Source organism: Mustela lutreola, chromosome 14 (assembly GCF_030435805.1).
Source record: "Mustela lutreola isolate mMusLut2 chromosome 14, mMusLut2.pri, whole genome shotgun sequence".
Classification (NCBI taxonomy): domain Eukaryota; kingdom Metazoa; phylum Chordata; class Mammalia; order Carnivora; family Mustelidae; genus Mustela; species Mustela lutreola.
This window is the reverse complement of record NC_081303.1, coordinates 30775471-30803142: the sequence shown is the minus strand read 5'-3', so window position 1 is coordinate 30803142 and position 27672 is coordinate 30775471. Positions and strand designations below refer to the sequence as shown.

General features: G+C 44.2%; 1 protein-coding gene across 7 annotated transcripts in view; it reads left to right on the top strand.

Moving 5' to 3' along the window:
- Positions 1 to 27378, top strand: part of FAM20B (FAM20B glycosaminoglycan xylosylkinase) — a 43840-nt gene extending 16462 nt beyond the window's left edge. For 6 of the 7 annotated variants that reach the window (XM_059145611.1, XM_059145617.1, XM_059145614.1 and 3 more), the window contains 6 exons: positions 3727 to 3813; positions 6957 to 7066; positions 18085 to 18256; positions 18605 to 18796; positions 20519 to 20578; positions 23564 to 27378. In XM_059145611.1, the coding sequence (XP_059001594.1) occupies positions 3727 to 3813; positions 6957 to 7066; positions 18085 to 18256; positions 18605 to 18796; positions 20519 to 20578; positions 23564 to 23795 (853 nt within the window). In that variant the 3' untranslated portion in view covers positions 23796 to 27378. The remainder of the gene's footprint in view (positions 1 to 3726; positions 3814 to 6956; positions 7067 to 18084; positions 18257 to 18604; positions 18797 to 20518; positions 20579 to 23563) is intronic. The other variant, XM_059145618.1, reaches the window with a different exon arrangement.
- The last annotated feature ends 294 nt before the right edge of the window (positions 27379 to 27672 follow it).

The window sequence follows — 27672 nt, the reverse complement described above, 5'->3', positions numbered from 1 at the left end:
AATTATTTACCAGTGAAGTTTCTCAAAGTTGGTAATGTCTAAAGTTTTCTGTGTACTAAACATTTTTTTCATTCCCTAATAGAGCTTTTGAGAGAATTATAACACATACCTTTGGGTCTCTTGCTGGGGTAGGAGAAGAAATATGGGGTAAAGATGTACAAAATTCAGCTGTGATGAAAGTGGTTAGCTTAGCTGTCTTCACAGCCCTACCGTCAGTAGATAATATGCAGCGGGAAAACAAATCTGTTGGGATCCTAGAAAGGGAAGAAGTCTGCATTTGCCTGGAACTGGGAGGTGGGATGTATGGAAGATACGGAAATTAGGAAAGTTAAATATACGGCATGCTTTTGGAGAACAGAAAAGTCTGATTGGCAGGTGATGTGGAAAAAGTGTGGGTATGTGGGTATATAACCTTGTGATATATTTTCCACTGGACACACACCATTCTCCAGGCACCACACAAAGTACTTTGTTTCTGTCTGTGCTTCCAGCCTCCATCACAGCTGTGGGCAGTTAAACTCTTGTGTCTAGAATGAGAAACTGAGGCTGAGGGAGAATAACCAACTGGACAGGGTCATCCTGTCGTAAGTGGCGGGATCGGAGTCTGAGCGGCCGGTGTTCTGCCACACACGTGTAATTTTCTTCGGTTTGTCTGCCTTCCCGTAATTGTGAGCACTTGCAGCACCATCATCAGAAGTCGCTAGTTTAGTCTTGAAATGTAGTCCTTGACCTTGGTTGGTGGGCCTGGGTGAGCAGCAGCGTGAGCAGAGTGATGGAAAGAAGGCAGACGAAAAACAGAAATGAAATTCACGTACAGAGATGAGTTGTGGGCGTTTAACATGATGGTGTTTCAAGAAGATCTGTTTCAAGAAGATCCTCTCTGTGAGCCAGCAGGAGGCGTCAGAAGGCAGGTACTCTGGGTAGTGCACCCTGTCAGGCCTAATCCAGGCGCTTGGCAGGTGGAGATGGAGGGCGGGAGGCTCGGGAGGTGGAGAGCGGTGCAGCAGAGAACTGTACAGACCAACCCGTTCACTGTAGCTTCATCTCCTGTCTCTTTCCACCACCACATCCGTCCCCATACCTTCGTCTCCCACACCCTCCTGTGGATCCCATTCATTACCCCTCCATGTGCCCATGTGAGCCCTGGGTTCTCAGCTTGAAAACATCCAAGGACCTCGTGTTGCTCACCAGACAGAACTCAGCTCCACAGCCTCATGGTCCACCCCTGGCAGTCTGGTCCTCCGTTCCACACCCTGTTCTCGATTCCTGTCCCACTGGTCCCAGCTCCCCCCATCCCCTGCCTCCCCCCCCCCCCCCCCAGCTGCAGGGGCCCTGCAGTGGGGGGGTCGCCCTCCTGGTCATGGCCCCTGGTGACCTGCACTGGATACACCCGGCACCGTTACTGGCTGTGGAGGAGGGGGGGTCCACATTTCAGTGCTTGTAGAAATTGACTCTGGCCCCGAGACGCCTAGCAAATTGCTATTCTGACCCTGGGGGCCTCCGAGGCTATTTAGTTCCAGTGTAAGCACAAATTAATGTCCTTGGTCAGATGCTGATGTCCTTCACCAGAAGGATAGGAGTGATTTATTGGCAGTTACTATATGAATTTTGCTGCTCTGTCAGTGACTTAAGATGGATCACTTTCTGCTGAGAGGAGGCTCTGCGTCCCAGCTGCTGAGACGGCACGTGCACCCCTCTCTATGAGCCGCTCATGGTTTCTGGGCTTCTGAAGCCCCAATGGCCATGTCCTCCTGTTAGAGATAGGAGATGTGCATGGTGGGTGGGATTTATAGGCAGACAGTGATGCTTATATTCGCATGTTTTTGCCTTACGTTAGAGAAGTGATTTTTTTTTTCCCTCATTGTAGTTGTCGGCGTTCTGGAGGTAGATGGGCTTTCACAGGCCAAGACTAGTTATGGTGGGAAGACAAGATAGCAATTTAGGCCTCAGAGTGGGGAGAAATAAGGGAGTGATCCTAGGATGTGCTAGGAGGGACCTTGGAGGTTTGTCCGGCCGGGCCAGCTGCTCCTTTGAGCGGTGAGACACAGAGTTGGTGAGACACAGAGTTGGGACTCGCCACAGTTTACACAGCCCACAGGGAGCCAGGGAGGCTGCAGCTCTTTGATTCTTATTAGAATCTTCCCTTTTCTTTCCCTCCCTCCCCCTCCAGGCCACCCGCAATGTCCCTGGATTCCTGTAGGGTTTAACATTTCACCTCTGAGCCGCCTTTCGGGGTATTGGAAAGCTCTTGAACCTTTTACTGGAAGGAGTGGACTGCGCAGTGCACACATGTCCCTGTGGCTCCGCTGGAGCCCCGGCACAGAAAGTGTTCCAGGATTGTCCCCCAGCTCTGCGGACAGCCTACAGCTGTGTTGGACAGAGACTTGCTCTAATAGTGTCTGCTTTTGCTGCAGTTCTATTTAAAAATTGAGGCTTTTTCAGGAGGCAGCCAGTGGAATCCTAGGTAGTCTGAATAATGCTTTGACACTAGAAATGAGAAACGACGTTGGAGTGTACTGACCATGCTAAGAAGAAACTGGCCTTCCAGCCAGGGGGTGATGCACAGCTGTCTTCCGACAGAAGTGTTCTGTCACTTTGCCTTGATAATGTGTTTTGTGGGCATGATTTGTTTCACTTTTGACTCCAAGATCATTTACAGTGAAGCTCACAGCCTTTGACAGCACCGTCGCCCACTTCCCCAGTTCATGTGTCCCCAGTGGAGCAGCTCCTCTTCTCTCCGGCCTCCGTTCATTTCTATTTTATACTTGCCTGGAAAGTGTAATAGGTCTTTTGATTCAGGGAAATGTAGGCAAACAGTAGTGGTCATAGGCAGCTTTAGTGTCTTCTTTCTTCCCAATTAATCATTAAATGGTATCTTTCTTTATGATTGGTAGAAAGAAATATGCCAGTTTTGATTATCTTTTGTTGATGTCATGCATGTGATGGAAAAATCATCAGCGTAGAGTTTAAGATGAAAGAGATCTTGGAAATTGCTACCTAGTCCAGCCCCTAGTATGTTATAAAAGAAGAATCTAAGACCCAGAGAAGAGAACAGTTTTGCTCAAGGTTACCCAGACAGGTGATGACAGAACTATATGCCTAGCTCCTGTGCCAGTCTGGGATCCCTGCCACTATAGCATCGTAAATGTAAACAGAGAAAAAGAGGATGGTTTGTCAAACAGCTTTTTTCAAATGCACCTTTGCCTACTCATTAAACAAACACTGAGGCATATGAAGACCATTTATTTCCAAGAAATTTAAACTTCTCTTATAAACCTTGCCATAGCCATTCTGGTAATACAGACATTTTGATTATAGGGTTCCCTTCATTTCTTCAGTTCAGTCTAATAAAAATGGTAGCAAACATTCAATAAGCACCAACTGTAGGCTTCACATCATGGTAGAGGTACAGAGAAAGTCCTTGCCTTCCAGAAAACGACCTTTGAGTTTTACTTAGACTACATGGAAAGTCTTTCAGAGGAGTAGAAAGAACGTCTTGTGTGTTCTATTCATAGAGTGATTGCTGAAGCAGATAGAGAAATCTAGGTTCCTTCTCCACTTCATCTTTACCCCCTCTTCCAGATTCGTCCGAATTCGCAGCCCCGCTCCACTTTGGCAGGGAAGCCCTCCGTAGGGTGGAGTCAGGCGTGTTTACTTCTGCTGTGCTGTCACGTGCGGTGCTGATGTAATTCACGTCTCCATCTGTGCTTCCCGTTCACTCTGCAGGTATAACCGAGACTATGTGGTAGAAGGGGAGCCATATGCTGGTTATGATAGACACAATGCAGAGGTAGCAGCCTTTCATTTGGACAGGTATGTGTCATCCTGGAGGGTTACTTTGCTTTGTTTCCATTTAAAAACATCTTGGAGAGGACTTGTGGACTCTTTCGAGCAACTCGAATAACTTTGACTTGGTACCTACTTGAGGTAGCTGATTGACGGATTCCATTAAAGTCGCACAAGTCCTTCGTAATCTGGGTGGTTCTCGGAAAACCTGAGTACATATCTTCACTCTCCACTTTTTAAGATCATTTCCTTCTGGTATGCCCTCTGGCAACATGAGTGAAGATATTCTTGGTAAAGAAAATGGCAGGATGAAAACCAGAGCTGGAACTCAAGTCCCTGAACTGAACTGATCATTAACTGGGGCCTGACAGTGCTGGTTTTTTTGTTTTTATTTTTGTTTTAAGTAATACTCACTTATTCTAGAAGCATACAGCATGACATATATAATCAATTTTATTATCCTTCACACAGGAGATGCTTGGCTTTAGTAGCCAGAATAATTCCAAAAGCAAAACGGTTATAAATTCAAAATATGTAAGCTAACTAGGAAAATTAGTATTTTTTCAGCACAGGCCTCGCCAAGAGCCTGGTAACTGGAGTGTCTGGTAGCTCACTTGCCCTTCTGAGCAGCTCCTTTGTCCAGGCATACTGACAGACTTTAGAAGAATTATTCACAATAGTTGTTAAATGAATACATAAAGGAAACCAGAAGAAAATAAAGGTGATTTTTTTCTTTTCTGGATTAGGAAGGATTTTCTAGGCATAAAAGCAATAATTGAAAAATTGCAAAGAAAAAGCTATTCCAGCAGACACAGCTAAATACAATTAACTCCAATGTCAGGAAACATCAAATGAAATTTGAAAGCAAAGTAGGAGAAAATACTTGAATCTAATGTAATCCAAGCATTAGCAACCTTAATATATAAATGTTTATGCAAATCTGTATATATGCTAAAACTTTAATAGGAAATGATCTAAGGGCACAGTTGACTGAATAGAAATGATCAATTGCTAATAAATATGGTGGGGGGGGGGTGGTTCATCCTCACCAGGAACAACAACAACAAAAAATCTATTTGAAACAATGGGATTCTTCTGCTGAGAAAGGCCAGATTTTAAAAAAAAAAAAAAAAAAAAAAGGTAGTACTATATTGGAAGGAATGCATTGAGATTTAGATGCAGCTTGTGGCATTGTTAATCAGTTCCATCTTTCTTTTTAAGAACTCTGGCATTATATATCGGAAACCTGAATGCTCCTGGCCTTTAGATGAGTAACTACCTTTTTACGCCAATATTGAAGATATTTTTAAGAATGTATTTCTATGAAGTACCTGGAGAAATAATGGAATTCAGAGTTAACATATATCCAGGATCTTAGCCGTAGCGTGAAATTTTCAGTAGTGAAAAACTAGTGGCAGTCTAAATATCCAGTGATAATGGAAAAGGTTAAATAAGTGTTCACAATACCATGAGTTTTTCACTTCCTCTTTTTAAGACCTAGCGGTAGAGAATTGGGTAAATCTTGTTCCTCACTTAAAGGCCTGCTAGCATCAGTCTTTCCAAGAGCTCATTTTTTCCTCGTTTTCTTCATTCCCAACCTGATGTCCCAGTTGACAGACACCAGCAGCACGTGAAGATCGTTTTCCCCTACCAATACCAATATTTCATATACCAGTATTTCATCCAGCACACGAATTTGTGTTCATCTAAGATATGTAAAGGGATACCTCATTCTTAGTGATTTTTGGTTTTCCACAGCCATTATTAGCAAAATTTAACATGTCCGTATCTTTTCACACCACAACACCTATTTGTTAACTTAGAGTGAAGTAGTCTTTGTACAGAAATCACTCCCTTTGATGTTAATTAAATCTACTAATGTTTCAGTGCATGACCTGTGCTCTGGGAGGTCTTGCGTTTCAAAGGGAAACCTCCCTCAGAGTCTGAAAGTTCTTCTCTAGCCAGGCCCCCTACCCCTTTTGTTAACTGCCACCCCAGCCGGGCTCACATGCCCCCATGACATGGCCTCTCGGCACTGGACTGGCTGCTAGTGGTTGTCCTGATGGTGGTCAGTGGGGAGAAAAAGGACCTCCCCGCTCTCTTTACCAGCCACGGCTCCTGCTCCTTTTCTGCTCTGGGTTGCTGTTTCGCCACATGAGGATTTAACCACTTTGTCTGACCACAGGAGACTTTCTCGATCTTTATGTTATTTTGACCCATCTGTTGATCTACTTTTGTGGCTTTTAGAAGATTGAGTTTAAGACCATCAGCAGCCCTGAACAATGCATTATTCCTTTATGTAGCTGTTTGGAAAGGTTTTATCATGACATGAGGAAGGGCTCAGAATGAGTGAAAAGCAGGATACCCAACTGTGTTTGTATAATCTCAATTGTGTGTCTATACACAAGAATGTGTTTGTGTGTGTTTACATACATGTGTAAAGGAAAAAAATGCTCATATACCAAAATGTCAGTAGTTATTTCTGGGCTGTGCAGTTATGGATCTTTATTTTCTTCATTGTAACTTTTCTGTGTGGTCCAAATCCTGCCCCCTCCAACGTTACTTCAGTGAGTGTATTTTGTAGCCAGGAAAATTCATTTTTTTAAAAATGATTTTTTTCAACCATTAGGTTGATCTTTTAGACCATCAGAGAGAAGCATCTTCAAATATATCTGTATTTAGTTGTTCCCTGGGTTTATCTTTTTAGATTAATCTGTATAGTTTTCTGCCAATGTGCTGTTTTATCCAAAGCTTTGAACACATGTATAGGTTTAAGCCTGTTTTTTTAATGCTTTGTTGAAATTTGTTTAAAAGTTTTACTATGAAAAATATCTAAAGAATTAGAATAGTTTAATGAATCCATATACTCATTCCCCAAGTTTAACGGTTGCTCTCATTTTGCTAGGTTTGCCTCACCCTTTTTGCTGAAGTGCATATTAAAATACATTACGTACATCTTGATGGCTCAGTCAGTAGAGCATGGGACTTGTGATCTCAGGGTTGTGAGTTCAAGCCCCACACTGGGGGTAGAGATTACTTAAAAAAAAAAAATTTTAAACATGTATAAATAGAAATATACATGTATATACCTACCAATCAGCAATATATTTTCTTTATAAAATACACCCCCCAAAGATTTTTCTCTTTTGTTCTTCAACCTCCCAAACCAGGATTCTGGGTTTCCGTCGCGCCCCCTTGGTGGTTGGCAGATTTGTTAATCTACGGACAGAGATCAAGCCCGTTGCCACGGAGCAGCTCTTGAGCACCTTCCTAACCGTAGGTAAGATTATAGAGGACATTTAACTAGGGGAGTAGTTAAAAAGTTAAGTGGGACATCATTGAGTAAGCTGGTTTGTGACTTTTAAGAATTGAAGAACTCAAGGGAGTACAAAAACATATTGGGCCACTTGTTTTTAGGCTACTGGGGGATATGGATCCTAACGGTAGGTAGGTGGCCAGAAAGTGAGAGTTTTCCCTGACATGTACTTGCCTGTGTGAAGGTAGGAAGTGAGGTCATTTACTGATAGTGTAAATAGGTAATAACTTTGTTTCCTTCTGCCTGATCTTTTTATTTTTTTTTTTAATGTTTTATTAATTTAAGAGAGAACACAAGCTTGAATTGGGGGGACTGCCCGATGACAGGGAGCACGATTCAGGGCTCCATCCCAGGACCTTGGGATCATGACCTGAGCCAAAGGCAGCGGCTTAACCAACTGAGCCCCCCAGGTGCCTCCTCTTCTGCCTGATCCTAAAGTAAATCTCAGACTCAGATTTTGGCCTAAATCCATTACTGTATGTGTATCTTTGACTTGGTGGATTTTTCATATACATGTATTTTCTTGGGAACTGTCTCCTTAGAATTGAGGGAACTATAAGGCAGCTCTGAAAGAGGGTCAGAAATGCCCTTGGAAGGTTGGATCTGGGCCTGGAAGATGACCACTGCCTTCTAACCCGCAAGGGTCAGCCCGTAACCCACTGTGCATGAACTTGACCCTGGTCCCTGGCCTCTGTGCTCTGTTCTCTCACTCTGAGGTCAGGCATCTGAGCTAACATTCTCACTCCTGTTCTGCTCGTGGGCACGGTGAGAATGGGAAGAAGTCAGAGGTGCCATGGTCTCTTGTCTCAGCCTCATCGTGGTGACATTCTCAATGACACGGTGCTCCGCATTACAATATGACTGTTGAAACAGACATTGCCAGATGAATTTCACCTTGCTTTGCTAGAATGAATGGATTTATATTTGAAATGAGGTGAAATTGAATATTTTTTTTTAAGATTTCATTTATTTATTTGGCAGACAGAGATCACAAGTAATCAGAGAGGCAGGCAGAGAGAGGAGGAAGCAGGCTCTGCTGAGCAGAGAGCTCGATGCGGGGCTCGATCCCAGGACCCTGGGATCATGACCTGAGCTGAAGGCAGAGGCTTTAACCCATTGAGCCACCCAGGTGCCCCTGAAATTGGATATTTAAAGGACTTGTGACGGAGTCATCTTTCAGAATTTAAACCTACAGGGCTAAGGCTTAAGCTGTTCTTACAAATAACCCAAAGTGAACAGTGTCAGTGATTTGTTTAATGTGTTTTCTAATTACTTTTGCTGGTCCAGTTCTGTGGTCTGGCAGACATGACTTTCTGATGGATGAGAGGAGATCAAGAAGAGTAGGCCAGAGCCCCGCTCTCTGGAGACTCACAGGTTCACTCTCCTACATGGTGCCGAGTGTGGGAGTCGGAGAGGCCAGGATAAAGTTTGTAGAGGAGGCTATTAGCAACTAGGCTGAGTATTGAAGAATCAGTAAGAGCTACCCCGGCAGCAAAAGGAAAGGGCATGAGGCAAAATAATAGGAAGTCATCATGGGAACGAGAGCCTAAAAACCTGGAAGTACACAAGACTGGTACCTTTGGGGAATGAGCTTCTGGATACAGCCTGCAGCACACGCAGTGTTTGAGTGTGGGCTGCCATCACAAGACGTCATGGATGATGTGGCTTAAACAGTAGAGACTTATTCCTCACAGTTCTGGAGATGGGGTATAGGGTCAGGGTGCCAGCATGCTTGGGTTCTGGTGAGGACCCTCTTCCTGGTTTATAGTCAGCCACTGTCTTGCTATGTCTTGCAGAGAGTCCTTCTTAGAAGGACACTAATCCCAACATGAGTGCTCCCCTCAAAAGTCCCACCTCTAGATACCACCACACTGGGATTAAGGGCTCAACATCTGAATTTGGGGGTATACAAAAATTAAGGCAGATAGAGGGATTGCACTGGAGATAGGTTTTAAATAATGAGCTGACCTTAGCACAGTTTTGGGTTGTTGTTGTTTTTTTTTTTAAGATTTTATTTATTTATTTGACATACAGAGATCACAAGTAGGCAGAGAGACAGGCAGAGAGAGAGAGAGAGAGAGACTCGGCTCCCCACCAAGCAGAGAGCCTGATGCGGAGCTCAATCCCAGGACCCTGAGATCATGACCTGAGCTGAAGGCAGAGGCTTAACCCACTGAGCCACCCAGGTGCCCCATCAGTTTTTTAAAATATTAGATAACTTGATAAAACAACCAAATTCTGCATAACCCTTGCAACTTGACAAAGCACTTTCATACAGTTACCTTATGTTGATCCTCTTGACAAAAGAGTGCAGTGAGTAAGGGAGATTTACCCACGTAAATCTCAGAAGAGTTGGAGGACTTTCCTGAGTCATGTAGCTACTCTTAGCCAGGATTCATACCTGGATTTTCAGACTATCTATATTTCATCTGCTAATATTCTTTCAACACAATTTTATTTCCCTTCTGTGTGGTGGGCTCTGAACTATCTAGAAATGAATGACACCTCCCTGCCCCCAAGGAACTTCATTTGATGGGGAAGCCAGACATGTACAGAGGGCCCGTGGCGGCATGGACGGAAAGGGGAGATGTGCAGGTCAGGGTGGTGGTTCCCTGGTGAAGGTGGCATTTCATTCAGGTCTTAAAGGGAGAGTAGCACTACCTCAGGGCGGTACAGTGGGAAAGAACGTCCTAGGTGTTGGGACTTTCAACCTTTTTTGTACTACAGACTCTTGGCATGCTGGAGAAGCTTGGGGATCTTTCCTTAGAATAGTGTTTTTTGGGGGCGCCTGGGTGGCTCAGTTGGTTGAGCAACTGCCTTCGTCTCAGGTCTTGATCCTGCAGTCCTGGGATTGAGTCCCGCATCGGGCTCCCTGCTTGGTGGGGAGTCTGCTCTTCCTCTGACTTCTCCACTCTCTCTCTCTCTCAAATAAATAAGTAAAATTAAAAAAAAAAGGGGGGGGCGCCTGGGTGGCTCAGTCGGTTAAGCCGCTGCCTTTGGCTCGGGTCATGATCTCCAGGTCCTGGGATCGAGTCCCACGTTGGGCTCTCTGCTCAGCAGGGAGCCTGCTTCCCTCTATCTCCCTCTCTGCCTGCCTCTCCATCTGCTTGTGATCTCTCTCTGTCAATAAAATAAATAAAATCTTTAAAAAAAAAAAAAAAAAAGAATAATGTTTTTTAGGGGCGCCTGGGTGGCTCAGTGGGTTAAGCCTTTGCCTTCAGTTCAGGTCCTGATCTCAGGGTGCTGAGATCGAGCCCCACATCAGGCTTTCTGCTCAGCAGGGAGCCTGCTTCCCCCTCTCTCTCTGCCTGCCTCTCTGCCTACTTGTGATCTCTGTCTCTGTCAAATAAATAAATAAAATCTTTTAAAAAAAAAAGATTAGTGTTTTTTAAAGGCACACATTTGAATACATAGACTTTTACAAATGAAATCAATAATATTGAAATCTAGTTTCGTTATCAAAAATTCGAAGCTTGCCATCTATAAGCTTGTGCTTCATTATTATTTAACACATTAAATAACAGATCTAGCAGTGATCCAGTAACTGTCATAATTTCAGACAGTATAAATGATATTTTGCAACAATGATTGATATGATATGAAAAGTCTGTGGTTTCTTCCGGCGAAAGAGTCACAGGTAATGTTAATACCGCCATGGTTTGCTTCCTACTGTCCTAATTTGAAGGAACACTAAGTTTCACATAGAAGTTAATGAAAATAAAGGGGCGCCTGGGTGGCTCAGTCAGGTAAGCATCTGACTCTTGGTTTCAGCTCAGGTCATGATCTCAGGGTTGTCGTATTGAGTCCCATATCAGGCCCCATGTTCAGTGAAGAATCAGCTTAAGACTCTCTCTCCTTCTTGCTCTGCCCCTCTCCCCCGGCTCCTGCATGCGCCTGCGTGTGCTTTCTCTTTCTCAACTAAATAAATCTTTAAAATAAAACAGTTGTTAATGAAAATAATGTGACTTTGTTCCCATCCAGTGCACAGGCTCCAGAGTCAAGTCTGCTTCAGGTGAGGACAGCGTGTAGACAGGGGTGACAAGAAGCAAGAGAAGCCTGTGGCAAGCTCAGGGGAGTTGAGCTACAGTGAAGGGAGGCTCGGGGCTGGTGAAAGAGAAAGGCAGGTGGTCAGGACGGTGTCCAATGGGCCTCGTGCACCAGGCTTAGAAGTGGAGACCTTTTCCTTAGACACTGGGAGGCCATTAAAAGGGCTGGAGCATGAGAAAACCAGATTGGAATTTTGGAAAACCAGCCACAGCAGTGTCGTGGAGGCTGCATTGGGACGGGGGTGGGGTGAGAGCTGGGAGCGCGTGGTGGCCGCCGTACTCTGTGCATATACAGGGCGAGTCATAGCTCGATCACGGACAGCCGGTAGGAAGCGTTAAGAGATGCTCAGCAATTAGAATGGAATGAATTTGGTGAACATTTGGGCTGAGTGGGACAACTGAGAGAGAAGGAAAAAATTAAGAATGACTCCCAGTTCCTGAATTGGATGACTCAGTGTATTACAAAGCTGTCAGCTGTCTTTGGAATGTATGAAGAGGAGGAAGATCATGAATCAAATTTTGGACATTTTGTTTTCTTGTGTGAAATAACAAGAAAGATATATACCGGTCTCTGCCCCCGGTGCCTGAGGGAGAGCTCAGAAAACCCTGGTAAATTCCTAAGCCTTAAGAGCACAAGGAGTATCTCTTGTTCTAATGAGGAGGCTCTGTGTGGGCTGGTCACCGGAACGACAAGCGTAGCTGGAAGCCTGGAATTCTCAGCTCCCCACCCTCCATTTTCCAGGGAGGGGAGAGAGATTGAGAATAGAGTTTATAATAGATCATGCCTACTGGAGAAAGCCTCCATAAAAATCCCAATAGTACGGAGTTTGGGAGTTTCCAGGTTGGTGAAGCAGGATGTTTCCATGTGCCGCTGGCCAGGCCCCAAATTCCATGAGGACAGAAGCTCATTGGTCTGAGACCTTGCCCTGTGTATGTCTTCACTGGGCTTTTGAAATGTGTCCTCTGCAATACACCTAGTAACCAGTGAGTAAACTGGTTTCCTGAGTCCTGTGAGCCTCCCTGGCCATTTCTTTTTTTATTTGAAGTGTGATTGACATTGAACACTTAAATTAGTCTCAGGTGTGCTTCGTAATGACTTGAAATTTTATTTATGATGAAATGATTACCACAACGTCTGGTTAACATCTGTCATTATATACATAGTTATGGGATTTTTTTCTTGTGATTGGAACTCTTACGATCTTTTCACATAGCAACTTTCGTTATGGTCTACTAACTTAATAGGCACATTTCTGTACTTCACATCTCCGGGCTGATTTATCTTCTAACTGGAAGTTTGTGCCTTTTGACCCCTTCACCCATTTCACCCACCTCTGGCAGCTACCAGACTTCTCTCTGTATCTAAGAACTTGGTTTTGCATTGGTTTTGGTTTTGGTTTTAGATTCTGCATATAATAAGATTATATGGTATTTGTCTTTTTCTGACTTGTTTCATTTAGCATAATGCCCTCAAAGTCGCATCCATGTTGTTGCAGATGGCAAGATTTCATTCTTTTTATGGCTGAGTCATAGTCCATTGTGCATATATGGCACATCCTCACTCACTCATCAGCGGACACTTAGCTTGTTTCCACGGCTTGGCTGTCATAAATGATGCTGCGGTGAACATGGAGGTGCAGATAGGTTTTCGAGTTAAAGTGTTTTCTTTTATCTTTCTTTCTTTCTTTTTTTTCTTTCGGATACTTAGAAGTAGAGCTGCTGGATCATACGGGAGTTCCATTTTTTTAGTTTTTTGAGGACCTCCATAGCGTTTACCATACTATGATATATACCTTACTATGCCAATTCACATTCCCACCAGTGGTACCCAAGACTTGCCTTTTCTCCACATCCTCACCAGCACTATTTGTCTGTATGTTTGATGGTATCTTATTGTGGTTTTGATTTGGATTTCTCTGATGACCAGTGATGTGGAACATCTTTCATGCAACTGTTGGCACTTGTATATCTTTGGAAAGATGTGTATTCAGATCTTCTGCTCATTTTTTAATCAGATTGGTTTTTTGCCTTTGAGTTGTAGGAGTTTGTTTTTTTTTATATTTTGGGTACTAGCCTCTTTTCATTTTGTCCATGGTCTCTTTGTGCAGAAGCTTTTTAGCTTGATGAAGTCATACTTGTTCATTTTCGCTTTTGTTGCTTTTGTTCTTGGTATCATATCCAAAAAATCAAAACCTCATCACCCAGACTGACGTCGGGGAGTTGACTCCTGGTGTGTCCTAGGAGTTTTATGGTTTCAGGTCTGATGTTCAGGTCTTCAGTCCATTTTGAATTAATGTCTGTCTGTGGTGTAAGATAGTTCTTGTTCTTCTGCATATGACCGTCCAGTGTTCCCAACAGCATTTACTAAAGAGATTGTCCTTTCCCCATCATATATTCTTCTGTCCTAGCAAATCAAACCCCAAGATGGGGCTCATGGACCCCTGATATATAAGCCAGTCAGAAGCACAGGTGACAGCCCAGGCTTACAGCTGGCCTCTGAAGTGGGGCATAGTCTCATGGGACTGAGCCTTCAACCGCTGGGACCGGTTCCTCTGGGTAGACAGTGTCAGCGTTGAGTAGAATTGTAGGGTGCCCAGCTGGAGTCGCAGAATGCAGTTCTCCACAGTGAAATTGGCTACAGAGTCTTACCGTGACAGGAGCATCCAGAAGTGAATGGTGACGAGTCATTTAGGGGCTTTAGACAGTCTACAGCTTAGGAGAGAAGTCTGGGCTAGAGGGTTAGATTTGGTTATTAGAGGTGGTGATTCATCCAAGAAGAGCACAGAGACCAGGGTGATCAGAAAGCCAGTTATAAAAGTTAAAAAATCCAGGAAATGAGAAAAGTTTCAGAGCCTAGGCAAATTAGATATTGAAGTCTGGAAAGAGATTGGAGTGAGATTATTAATAATAAATAGCCGGCATTGACTGGTCTCTGACACTGTGTCGGGCTTTGTGCTGAGCATTCCTGTGGATTACCTCACCCCTCACAACGCAGTGGTAGGGGACTGATACCCATTTTACAGAGAAAGCTTAGAGAGTTAGGATCATGTGCCCAAAGTCTTATGTCTAATGACTGGTGAAGGTCCATATTTTAACCCCAGAAACCTGATCCTGCTTCCCACTCAACCATCACACATTCTCCGTTCACTTACTGAAGGGTCTTACCAGACTCAGGAGTTCGGATTTTGTCATGTGTGTGCAGGTTTCCTGCACCCAGCAGGGTTTTGCTTTGTTTTCTAACTGCTTTTTGAATCAGTAATACATTCACCTAACTCAAAATTTTTAAAAAATATTAGAAAGATTGCAGTGCAAAGTTTTCCTTTCTCCCTCCATTCCCTCCTTCCTCCCAGTGGTCATCTCTATTGGTAATTTCTTTGTCCTTTTGGTACGAAATAGGAATATATATTTTTATTTAACTGCCATTCTGTGAAACGTATGTCACAATTTGCGTACTTCTGCATCTTGTTCTTTCACCTAATCTTTTACCTAACAGATCTTGGAAATCTATTATCACATTAAGAGCGTCTTCATTCTTCTGTTGTGTCACCAGCTGCAAAGTGCTGCGTCGTATGGCTCTACCGTAGTTCATCTAACTAGACCTTTATTACACATACAAGTGCCAATCCTGTTTTTACAACCAGTGTTGCCCAGAATTAATGTGAACATATGTTACTTCAGACATGATCACATATATCTAGAAGTGAAAGCACTGGGTCAGAGGGCGTATGTGTTTTTCCATGAATGTTCAACCAGTTCACGTTGCCGGTGGTGACGTGGGAGAATGCCTTTGTTCCGCCAGCGGCATCAACGGTGTGTTTCCAAACTTTGGCTTTTGTCTGTTTCACACGTAACAGCTTTTTATTTAAGAGCCCTTTGTATTTTTCTTTTACCTGTCTTTCTGTATCCTTTGTTCATTTTCAGCTCTGCTTCTGGTCTTCTCAAGGTATAGGAGCTCATACACAGGGAGAATAGTCCTTTGTGATATAAATATTTTTCCCCAGGTCTTTAATTTCTTTTGACTTTGATAATGGTATTTTTTCTTTTTTTTTTTTTTCTTTTTTTTTGCCTTACAGACATTTTTGTTTATTTTTAATGTAATGCATCTTTTCTTAAGAGACTTCCTGATTGTGAATCATAGCTTTGCTCACTCAGAGATTATGGAAGAATTCCACCTTTTTTTATTTTGACTACTTTTATAGTTTTATTTTTCACATTTAAGTTTTTGACATAGTTTAGAATTTATCCTAGTATGTGGGATGAAGTATGGCTCTAACTGGTTGGGGATTTTTTTCCCACTGAAATAAATTTTTGTTTCTATGTGTTTTAGTTTTTGGGTTTTCTGTTCTCTTATCTGTTACTGAGTTGATCTATGTTTTGATACCTGGTAAGATTAGTCCCCTCTCTCTGCTATTTAAGAGTTTGCTAGCAGTTCTTTCTTATTCCTTGTAACCTTAGAAATCATCTTTAAGAAAAATGACAGGAAGAAAAAAAATAATAAAAATAAATTAATTGAAAAAAAAATCTTATTCAGGGGCATCTGGGTGGCTCAGTCGGTTAAGTGTCTTCCTTCAGCTCAGGTCCTGATCTCAGGATCCTGGGATCGAGCCCCACGTCAGGTTCCCTACCCTTTAAAAGATCTATTGCTGTTTTTGCTGGGGTCAAATTAAATTTATAAGTTTATATTTTTATAATTATGAACATTATATATGTGGTATATTGTTCCATTAGTTCAAATTTTCTTTACCTAAAAATGTTTTTAAGATGGAAGAGTGACAGAATCAGCTTTGCGGTTGGGTGTGGAGTGTGTGCTGTGCTGGGGTTAGAAATACTTAAGAGGCTTGAGGGCTGCTCATCTCTTCAGGGACACGTGTGTGAGAACAGAACAGTCATTAAGGAGTATGTGAGGGGGTTATAGGTAGGAAGTCCGCTCTTTTGATGGCTATATTTAATAGGTATGGAGTGCCAAAAAAGCATTACTTAAGCTTTTTCAGTTGTTTTTGTTTTTTAAACTTTTTATTTTGAGATAATTTTGGATTTGTATAAAAGTTTCAGAGACGGTTCAGAGTCCCCCAGATTCCTTAACTGTTAACACCTTCGGACTGTTAACACATTTGAGAACAGTGTGCGACATGAATGCTCCTCACACAGGTGTGGGAAGACGTCAGTACCCCCAACCACCAGGGCCCACGCCTCCACACCCACATCCAGTCATCAGCAGCAAGAGACCAACCTTGCACAATGCAGCCCCGCATCGAACCCACGGACCCTAGAGTGCAGATTTTGCCACTTGTCCCTGTAATGCCCTGTAGAAGTCCAGAACTCAGTCTAGGATCACATGATGTGTTCGTAGTCATGTCGTTTTAGTCTCTGTCCATCTGGAACAATTCCTCACTCTCCTTATTTTTTCATGACCTTGACATTCGTAACTGCACAAGTTGGTTACTTTATAGAGTATGCCTTTATTTGAGTGTGTCTGACGTTTGCTCGTGACTTACCCATGCTGGCGGGAACACCAGAGAAGTGCTCTTGTGCCCTTCTTGGCATGTCCTGTCAGGAGGCACGCGATGGGGGTTTGCTGCCGTGGCCCGTTACTGGTGATGTTAACTTGTATCCTTTGATTAAGATGGTAAGTCTCTGTAAGGTTTCTCTCTCTCCAGTTAGTATTTTATTAACGGGATACTTTGGAATGATATAGTCTAGAACTATGTAAATATTACACCTGCATCAAGCCTTTACCCACCAGTTACAGCATTCATTGATGACTCTTGCCTGGATCAATTGCTACTGTGATAGTTGTCCAATAGTTACTTGCTAGTTTTTCATTCCTTCTAGACTTAATAGTCACCAGTCTATTAAAGGGTACAACTCTTCCCGTGTGACCCACATTTATGTAGTTATTTGTTTGTTTATATCACTATGAACTCTTAGACTCTTAATTGAGTCAGAGTTATGATTTGCTGTTATTTATTTTGATGCTAACGCTGTCCCAGGAACTCCTACACACTGTCTTGTAGATCCTTTGGAATGTTCCCGTCATTCTCTGAGTGCTTCTTTACCCTGGCATAGCAGTAAGACCCTTTCTCTGCTCCAGCCCTAGAGTCACCAGTTTCTCCAAGGAGCCCTGAGTCCCTTTAATACAGTAGTAAAATGATATTTAGAAATTAATATGTGAGAGCTGGGTGTTTACTGCCTTTGTTTTTTTTACTGGTTGTCATTGCTTCCAGGCTCTCTTGAGCGACAGGGAGGAAAGCCGTATACACACACACACTCATACACACACACACACACACACACACACACACATATCTGTCTTTTTCTGTATCTCTGTTCCAACCAATAGCTGCAGTCCAATTCTAATTCAACACCACAAGATTTATTCTGGCTTTCTGCCTTTCTGTGTGTTAATCTTCTCCCTCTGTGAGAAACCTGGTTTCCATTATCCTCAATATATTTCTTTATTTGCTTGGCACCCCCCCAAGTACCCACACTCCCAGCCCGAGCCTGTCCCTGGATGGGCCCACTCTTCCCTCCCCTGGGTGCTCTGGCCAAAGTGTCGGCCCTGACAGAAGAGGAGGGGCATGACTTTCCTTAGAGTGAGTTCAGACGAGATCGGGCGCGTTCAGGGTGGTATGGCCATAGACTTTAGAGTGAGTTCAGAAAGATAGTGGTGATGCCGCTTGACTCCTGGGAGGGGGACTGGGTGGTGGGGCCCCAAGGGCAAGGAGACTTCTATATACATCCTTTTCTGCCCTTTGACTTTTTTTTCACTGTATGCTTTTTTATAACATGTACAGAAAATAAATAAATGTTCAGATATCATTCAGGATCATTGTTTTTGCAGGTTCTATTCACTTAGCTGCTCCCTTCTACATTGTTGGGGGAATTTGGAGTTTTCCTTTTTCCCTTAAGTGTTTTTGGCTCCTTTCTGTCCCGTAGGAAATAACACTTGTTTCTATGGGAAGTGTTATTACTGCCGAGAAACAGAGCCAGCTTGTGCTGATGGAGACACGATGGAGGGATCTGTCACACTTTGGCTTCCAGATGTGTGGCCTCTGCAGAAACACCGACACCCATGGGGCAGGACATACCGCGAGGGCAAACTGGCCAGGTAAGTGCTCCCACAAACCTCCAGTTTGTTCTGTCCCAGGAGGTGGGTCTGGGAGCAAACCTGCCAGGCAACGACATCTTTTCTCTATGTTGTAAACAGGGCCAGCTACAGAGACACCAGTGTGGCTCCCTTGGTTATATGTTGGACTCTTGATTTCAGCTCAGGTTGTAGTCTCAGCGTTGTGAGATCAAGTCCCACGTGGGGCTCCTTGCTGGGCACAGAATCTGCTGGAGATTCGCTCTTTCCCTCTGCCTCTGCCCCACACTTGCGTTCTCTCTCTCTCAAAACAAAACAGAGCCAGGTACAGTGCTGGCACTCTGTAATGCTAGGGGTGCTCCTTGCCTCTAGGTGGGAGTACGACGAGAGCTACTGTGATGCTGTCAAGAAAACGTCCCCCTATGACTCGGGCCCGCGCCTCTTGGACATCATTGACACCGCTGTCTTTGATTACCTGATCGGCAACGCGGACCGCCATCACTATGAGAGTTTTCAAGATGACGAAGGTGCCAGTATGCTCATCCTTCTCGATAATGCCAAAAGGTAGGACCATAGGACCATCCTCGTCAGTTAGGGCTTTCTGTGTATACAAGAAGGACATTTTCTAGGACATCCTGGGAAATGTCTAGGATATAGTGGATGGAAGGTGTCCTTCCCATTTCTGGTCAGGGTCTTTGCTTTTGGCACCCGTCCTTCCATCTTGCTCAGGGTTCGTACTCCCTCTGCCCTCAGGGTTCTGAGGACTTTAAATAATGGAAAAGTGGGGGTTTTTTCTCCCAGGAGTCTAACACTGACTCTCAACACAGACAGCTGGATGCCCAGGTCTTTGATGTGTCACTACCTCTGTCATTCTTCCTTGACTATGGTGTCTAGAGTCTTGAGAAATACATATTTAATAGAACATGAAATTTAATTCCTGTTAAATTGAGTCTGTCCAAAGGTTCATGTAGTTTAAATATCAGTTTGATAGGATGTTTTGCTATGTTTATGGCAGTCTAGGCCCAGACTTTTTGTGATCGTAAGAAGAATAGTTCCTTCTGATACATAAAAACAAGTTACTTTTATCTTGACTAGGACAGTCTTATTTATTTTGAATAAATGGGTGGTCCTTAATTTTTTCAGCCTGGGCTCTTTGAAGAGCATATTATATTTTTATTGTGCCCCCTGCATTCTCCATGGTGCCCGATTCAGTATTTCATTTACAGAATTTCATTTCAGAATTTCATGCAGTTACATTTAATAAGTGTTAAATGGAACACTTCCTTGGAGCCCAGAATCGTCCAGGCTCTAGGTCGTTGGTCAACGTGGGTCAGTCCCACGTTGGTGCTGAGGCTCACCTGAGACCCAGGGGTCCTCAGCGAAGAACGCCCAAGGGGCGCTTGCTGGTGGCAGCACCCTGTGTTACCCCGAGCCCCGGGGCCTCATGCTCCATGAAGGGGGCTGCCACCTGCAGAGCGCGGAGGCCGGCACACACAGCAGAGCGGGTGGAGGCCAGTGCTACATGCATTCCTGAAAATTTGTCTGGTTTATACAAATGATCTTTGTGTGTTTGTTTAAATGATTGTGTGTGCTGTGGAAATAGTTGCTTTAGCTGTTAATTATTGGAGGGCTGCACTGTGCTCAGAGCTCCCAGACCTTCCAGCTAAGGCTGAGCTTCCAGGAGAGAAGTAGAAGATTGAGTTTTTCCAGAACCACTTCTCGTGTACCTCTGAATTACTGCTGAAGTCATTTTTACAGATGCTTTGAATCACCGTTTTCTCAGCCTCCGTGAGCTGCTTGTCCTATTTGAATCTGGCTATACTTACTTGTAGGGAAAGGATAATCCTGCTCTTTTCTGATTGGTGATTTCGAGGTAGAACAACCTGTTACAAGTGACGACCATCTGTGTGTTAGTGGGAACTGTGGGCATAGCCTTTTCCCCCCTGTGCTCGTAAAACCTCCAGGGGTTCGGGTCCTCCCTGTGGCCCGTGGGCTCCATACCATGTGCCGTGGTTCTGCTTCAGCACCGTACCATAGCCAGTGGGACACAGGAGGCTTGTACATGAGGACATTTGTTGTTTGATGCTGCAGTACAGACTGTTAGGGATCCTGTGTCAGATTGGCCACGCCCTGTTTATTTTTAATTTAAGTGATCTGAGCCGTGGGAGCATGAAATTATCTAGGATCACATTTGGGTCGTCTTAGAGAATTTGCTCGCGCTTTGATGCTAAGAAGGCAACTGGAGCCACTAAGTAATTCACTAAGTTTTTTAATCTTAATTTTCAGCTTTGGGAACCCATCGCTGGATGAGAGAAGCATTCTTGCCCCCCTCTATCAGTGTTGCATGTAAGTTCCTCACAGCAAATACATTGGCCTGTGTCATCTTCCTTTCCAGGCTCACCTAACAGTACATCCGTTTTCCAGGCCTTAAAACTTCCTAAGACCTGAGCAAATGCTTCTCATGCTTTTCCAGGCCAGAACCCCCGGAGCTCAACAGTCATTTCAAATTTTGTATGAATAGAAATTTTCAGTCTATTCAATACATATTCGTGTTTGTTTTTATATCGGGATACGGTCCTCTCCCCACCAGGACTCTAGTACAGTCTGCATCCCTGGCCCCTGTACCATGTTCACCCTGGGGTTCCAAGTCCTCTCACTGCCCACCACAGACCACCTGTGGTTTGCAGATCTCAGTCTGAAAGTGTGTAAGCCAAAGGTAACTTTTTCAGAGGCATTTAGCCTTGTATTTTTTTTAAAGTCTGTGTTCGAGAACAAAGAAATTAGAAGGCAAATCAAAATGAGATCAAAGAGCGGGCTCTAAGGAGCTCCTTTTCAAAGCATTATGGCTGGTATCAGTTTGAAGGAGAGCCTTAAGAATCTGCTGGGTTGCACGTTGCAGAGCCACACAGAAAAAAAATGTGGGAGCACCGTGTCCTACTTTGAGCTCACCGCCTGAGACCCTCAGATCCCATCCAACTGCCCCTCATCACAGCCAGGCTGTTTCTCTGGCCTCTGTTTTTAGTAGCAGCAGTACGATATTCCGCAGGAAGTGTTGCCCTAAGAGCCCCTTAATTGTTTTCATCAATAGGAGGCAGTAGTATGGCCAGTCAAAAACCACATACATCTATGAAGGAAGATGTTTTTGTAATAATAATATTATCTGTCTGATCCAGTCAGAAGCTAGAAAAGACACAGTAGGTTAAATGGGAAAGTTTAAGCTGGTACAGCCACTCTGGAAAACAGTATAGAGGTTCCTCAGAAAGTTGAAAATACCCTGTGCCTAGCAATTGCACTAGTGGGTATCTACCCCAAAGACACAAGTGTAGTGATCCGAAGGGGCACCTGTACCCCAGTGTTTATAGCATCAGTGTCCACCATAGCCAAACTACGAGAGCCCAGATGTCCATCAGCAGATGAATGGATAAAGAAGATGTGGTGTATATATACAGTGGAATACTATGCAGCTATCAAAAAATGAAATTTTGCCATTTGCAGTAATATGGATGGAACTAGATGGTATTATGCTAAGTGAAATAAGTCAATCAAAGACAATTATATGATCTCACTGATATGTGGAATTTGAGAAACAAGGTAGAGGATCATAGGGGAAGAGAGGCAAAAATGAAACAAGATGAAACCAGAGAGGGAGAAAAACCATAAGAGACTCTTAATCTCAGGAAACAAACTGAGGGCTGCTGGAGTGAAGGGGGTCAGATGGATGGGTGTCTGGGTGATGGACTTTGGGGAGGGTATGTGCTATGGTGAGTACATGAATTGTGTAAGACCATTGATAAATCACAGACCTGAAACAAAAAATACAAACAAAAAAAACCAAAAAATACCCCTGAAACAAAAAATACATTACATGTTAATAAAAATTTTTTAAAAATAAATTCAAAAAAATAAATGGGAAAGTTTATATAAAGAAGCTCTGATACAAGCATAACTATAAAAGGGCTGAGAGAGGGTACCCAAGGAAGGACAAACTTGGAAGGGAACCTTGTCACCAAGGCTAGGGTGTGGACCTCCATGGAGAAGGATAGTTCAGTTCATGGGATAGCAGAGAAGTTAGCTAGTTTGCAGGCCCTGCACAAGCAGGAAGCAGCCCTCTGGGATGCACATTCAGGCAGTGACTTGCATTGGGGTCAGGGCAACAGAGGGAGGGACAGCTCAGGAGAAACCGCCTCTGTCACAGGCAGGGCATGTGTGAGGGCCTGTCTCCGGGGCTCGGGTTTCCATGTCAAGAGGGCCTGCTCGTTCTGGCAGTGTGGACCAGGGCAGAGCACCGTTTGATGACCTGCTCTCCCTAACTATCGACCCACCTGTGCAGGAGCCTGAGGTGTCTGCACTTCCCTCCAGTGACCGCTTCGGAGAAAGCTGGACTGGAGAGATGCTTTCAGGAATTCTCTGCATCATAGCAGGGCGTACATCTCAGGAGGACGGGTGTGGGACTGAGAGGCAGACAAGTGAGGCCTTAGTTACACAGGGGAGGCTCTGATGCTGGGGGCGCTTGTCGTGGACTTGAGAATAGTAAAATCGTACCGCCTCTGTGCCTGTCTGCCCCTTCTGTGCTTTGTCCAAAGGTCGCTCTTCCTTTGTTAGTAGATGCGGACCCGGCTGCCTCTTGCAGAGTCGGACCTCTGTGCCTACCTCGTAATCCTCTCATTACCCACAGGAAGTGGGTAGGATTATAATATTGATATTGCAGTTTAGTTATAATATTGCTGGTAGGAATTTTTTACATTCAGAAGCATGGAAAGAAGAGAGTTAAAACTACCTACTAAGATATAAAGCTAACTCCTATTAACATCATAGTGACTTCGTTCTAACTGTATGTGTATGTCTGGCTATATATGTGTGTGTGTGTGTGTACATACACACACATTCTCTTTTCCCATAGATTTGGAGTAAAACTTTTTTCCCACCAACTTTTTCCCCCCACCCAGTATTATATCATGGGTATTTTTCAAGCCATTAAATTTCCCAGAACTGTTTTTAATGGCTGCATGGTATTTCCTTGAATGGGTAAGCCATACTTTTAACTGTTTCTGAATAGATGAACATTCGTATTGTTTCACATTTTTCCTGTTACAAATTCAGTTGCACATTGGAGTGAACATTGATAAATCTTTGCATATACCTCTAATTAATTACCTAGAAAAAAAATCTCAAAATGTGGTAATGTAGAGGTCCTTTGGAAACAGATTTTTTTTTTCCTTAGTTGAAACGTCTTACATAATTATTTCTTGACTTTTGCCCACCGAGCAGGCTTTAAACTCCTCTTGACAGTAAGAGGTTTCACGTCATCTCCCTTACAACTCTCTCTTCCAGCATTCGGGTGTCCACCTGGAACAGACTGAACTACCTGAAGAACGGCGTGCTGAAGTCTGCCTTAAAGTCGGCCATGGCCCACGACCCCATCGCCCCCGTGCTGTCTGAGCCCCACCTGGACGCCGCGGAGCAGCGACTCCTGAGCGTGCTGGCCACGGTGAAGCAGTGCACTGACCAGTTCGGGGCGGACACCGTGCTGGTGGAGGACAGGATGCCTCTCTCCCACTTGTAATCCGCTCCACAGAATAAGCGAGACTCCTTTTTACAAAGCTAGAGAAACAGCACAATCACTTCCGAACGGGATGAGGGGGATCGGAGACAGCCGGCAGCAAGCTCTGGTGATGGGGGGCAGGGTGGCCTTGGATGCCTCTGGCAACTTCTGTAGGAGAAACGAAGGCAAAGATGACAGGTTTCAGACCACGGGAGCGCTCCCGCCGACCCCCCAACTTCGGCGGCGGGCCTCCTGGTTGGTCGGTCCTCGCTCGCATGGCACGGGACAGATAGAGGGGGGACGTGCGGAGAGGTGAATGCTGGGCCTGCTTCTGGAGTGTGTGGTTTGAGTTCATCCTTAGAATCCTTTCTCCACCCCGATGGAGTTTCTGAAAACCCTTGGCCATCTCTGGAGTCCTTTTTGCACCAGGACCGATCCAGCTGGGAATTTGACCACCTCCTGCGGAGTGGCAGCCGGGGAAACCGGGCCTCTTGAGCCCGATAGCATGCTCTGTGGGCAGGGAAACATGTTCAGGATCGAATTAGCGGGAACAACAGCAGCAGGAAGGATGCTTGGGCTTTTAAGCGATTGGCTGATAGTGCTTTCCGTGAGCTCTTAGAGGAGGGAGGAAGAGACGGCACCAGAAGCGGGGAGACCCCCCGGTATTAGAGCTCCACGGGTGTAGAGAAAGCAAACAGGACTTGAACCTCAGTGGATCTGTGTGCTCACAGTGGTATCCCAGTTAGACCGCAAATTGTCCAAGCAGGATGCTCTCATGGAGACTTTTCTTTTTCCCTTTGCCCAAAGCAGGCAAATCCTTTCTGAATTAACAAAGCAAACTGAGCTAACACCTTGATGAGAGTTAAGTTGCCTACGATCTCCACCATCCCAATTTCTCATCTGAAATGATTTCCACCTCAGCCTTTAAGGCTTTCGGTCACTGAAGCTGCTGTTCCCAAGAGATTGGCAATTCCTGTCTGTCCCTTTCTCGTGGGAAGAGCTAGCTCCCACGCTCAGCCGACCACGCGTTCTGCTGGTGGCTGGACCAGTCTTGTGATGTGGGCCATGCCGATGACTGGGAACAAAGAGTTGAAGCTCTCTGAGCCTCAAAACGAAGGAGGTTACCAGGAAGAGCCTTAAGATTTTGGTTTATGTCAAGCCCTGATTTCTTCATTTAATTTCATCGGGTGTTCAGAACTGGTGGTGGAGCGCCGCTGTCCCTGTCCCTGTCCCGGTAGTGACAGAAGGCCAGGCTCAGCTTGGTCTGTGTTCCTGCAGAGCCTCCCAGACCTATAAGCCGTTGCATCCTGTCTAGGGGCCGGTCCAGCCTTGCCTTGTGCTTCTGTCAGGCAGAGGCTGCTGTTTCAACTGTGTGAGGGAGCAAATGCCGTGCCAGCCTCTGGAGACCAGTGTGGGGCAGCCAGCCTTTCAAAAACAGCTTAGAATCTAGGTCCTTGTTCTTGAAAGGCATTGAAAGGCAGCTGGGCAGCCTGTAACTGTTAACAACAGCCTGAGGTCAGGATGCTTTTGTACTTTGTAAGTATGTTTGGAGACATCCACAAGAATGGGTTGAGTTCTAAAAGAAGGTATTGAGTCTAAGGAGCCAGGTGTTAGCACAAAACACTGAAATGGTGTTAACAGAAGGAGGCCTTAGATTTCAGTTGTAGGACCATTTATTGTGTGCATTGAGCAGGATTCATAGCTGAGCTGGAGAATATCGTGGATGGTGCTCACCCAGAGGGTCAAGGAGCTGGCTGGAGGGAGACGGTGGGAGGCAGTGGGCTCGCCTGGGTTTATGTTGGTTCAACCAAATGATGGCCCAGTGTCCTTGCAGACACATGGTACCTGTTGTGTGGCGCAGTGGAATGGGTAAGACTTGTTCTCCAACTGGGAGCTTGCTTCCTAATGTTGAAAGCAGAAGATATTGCTAAGGAAACAAGCAGGAAGAAATATCCCATCCTTTTTTCAAAACATGGCAGAAAATGTATGAGTTCATTCTGTTTCCTGCTGTTAAAAATTCATGATCTTAAGAGGTGTTCAGATCTATCATGTTTAATGTCGTTTACTAATAGGGTGGTGTCACAGGACTCTTGGAACATAGATTTATGTTCTAATCAGGATTGGATTAAGTTAATCTTAGAGAAAACCAACCAAAAGCTTATAGCCCTGAAAGTCACAAAAACCAAATTCTGTTGGAAAAACAGAGGCTGATACCTTTTTTTTCTTTCTTTCTTTCTTTTTTTTTTTAAGTTTTGTCACTGTGTCCTCTTTGTGGTTTCTTTAGCACCGTTAGACAAGTCACTAGAAGTGGTCTTGGTCAGTCCTAGGTTGGGTTTGCCTAGTCAACATCTAAAGGTAGAAGGGGATATATTTTAATACTATCAAACTAGGAAAATCAGAACTGAATGCCATTTCCTTACCTCCTCTCACTTCTTAAATATGTCTATTGCAGAGTTTGAATGGGGAAATATGGGTATAGAAGTTCTATTCTAAATTGTTCTTTAATATGAGGCTCTATTGTGGGTTTGGGTGTAAATAATTTTCTGTGCAAAACAAATTAATAGACAGGATCTGTGATTTGCTCAGAGTATTGTTCGATAATATATTAATAAGGCATTTCTCCCTGTTGCACTCAGGACTAATATATCAAATGAAATTTAAGGAGGAAATGGAAGAATTCAGGTACATCTATTGCATATTATTTGGGGAAGGATGAATCCTGTACATGTCAATTTTTTAGTGTCTCCTGAACAGTAAGTTCTTCCAAGGAAATTCATCTTTCTTTTCCTTAAAAAAAGAAAAGAAAAGAAGAAAGACTTTTGGCTTTCCCTTCCCATCCCCCATATTCCTTCAGCGTCCATTCGCAATGGTCCTTGTCTTATTTGACTGTAAGTGACCACACCTCAGTGGCGATAAAAACCGCGTCTGTCAGTGAGCTGTCCTGTAGGAGTGATCTTTTGAGCTTGAGCTTCAGGAAACATGAGTAAAGGCATATGTATTTATATAGTCATATCTGTTATTGTAGCAAGAGAAAAAAACGTATTTATTTTGACACAGGGAAACACTGACTTATGTTGCTGAAGAACTTGAAGCTAGTGAATGGGTCTCTCCTCAGTCTCTGTGAATGGCTCTGAAGTCACAGAGAGACCATTCAGCCGGCATTTTCTGGGCACCTTTGGAGAGCTGGGCGTGGCCAGGCACACGCAGGAGCCAGACAGAACTGACTTCGTGAAACCTATCGTCCAGGGGAAGAGCAGTTTCTCTCCCTTCAATGCATCCAGCCTGGGTTGAAAAGGCAGGGGCTGGTTACTCCACTGCCACAGGTTTTTAAGGAACTAAGGTGTTACTCACAAATACAAAGTGTAAGCGGGGGAGCTGGGGAGGAACTTACTGGGAAGCTAATTTAGTTTGCTCAAAAGGGAGGTGTAGGAACCGCTACCCTCGATTTTGATCTGCCAAGATTTCCTCTCAGAGCTGTCACACAGCAGGAGGTTGGGCTTGGTAAGACACCAAACAGGACAGATATGCACCCAAGTTTCTAATGTGTTCTATGGGTTTCAATTCTGAAAAAGAAGAAAAAAGTGAATAAAGATTTTAATAAGTATCGTTGTATCATCTTTTCCTCTTATTCCTTTTTTTCCCTTTGAAGCTATTTTCAGTGTTCTCTTTTCCAGCTTCCTGTCTGTTTTGTTAGGGGACAGAAAAAGACTCCTGCTCCCACTTAAACCTCCACAGGGACTGTTTCATGGTATCTGATGAGTAAGACCTTTGCACTTACTCACTAGCCTCCAAAAGGCTAATTCCAGGTTGTGACTCTACCAGAAGTTTCCATTGGATAATTCTTAGTTTCTTTTTGTATACTTAGTAGTTCAGCCCATTCCTGCAGCTTCTTTAGAAG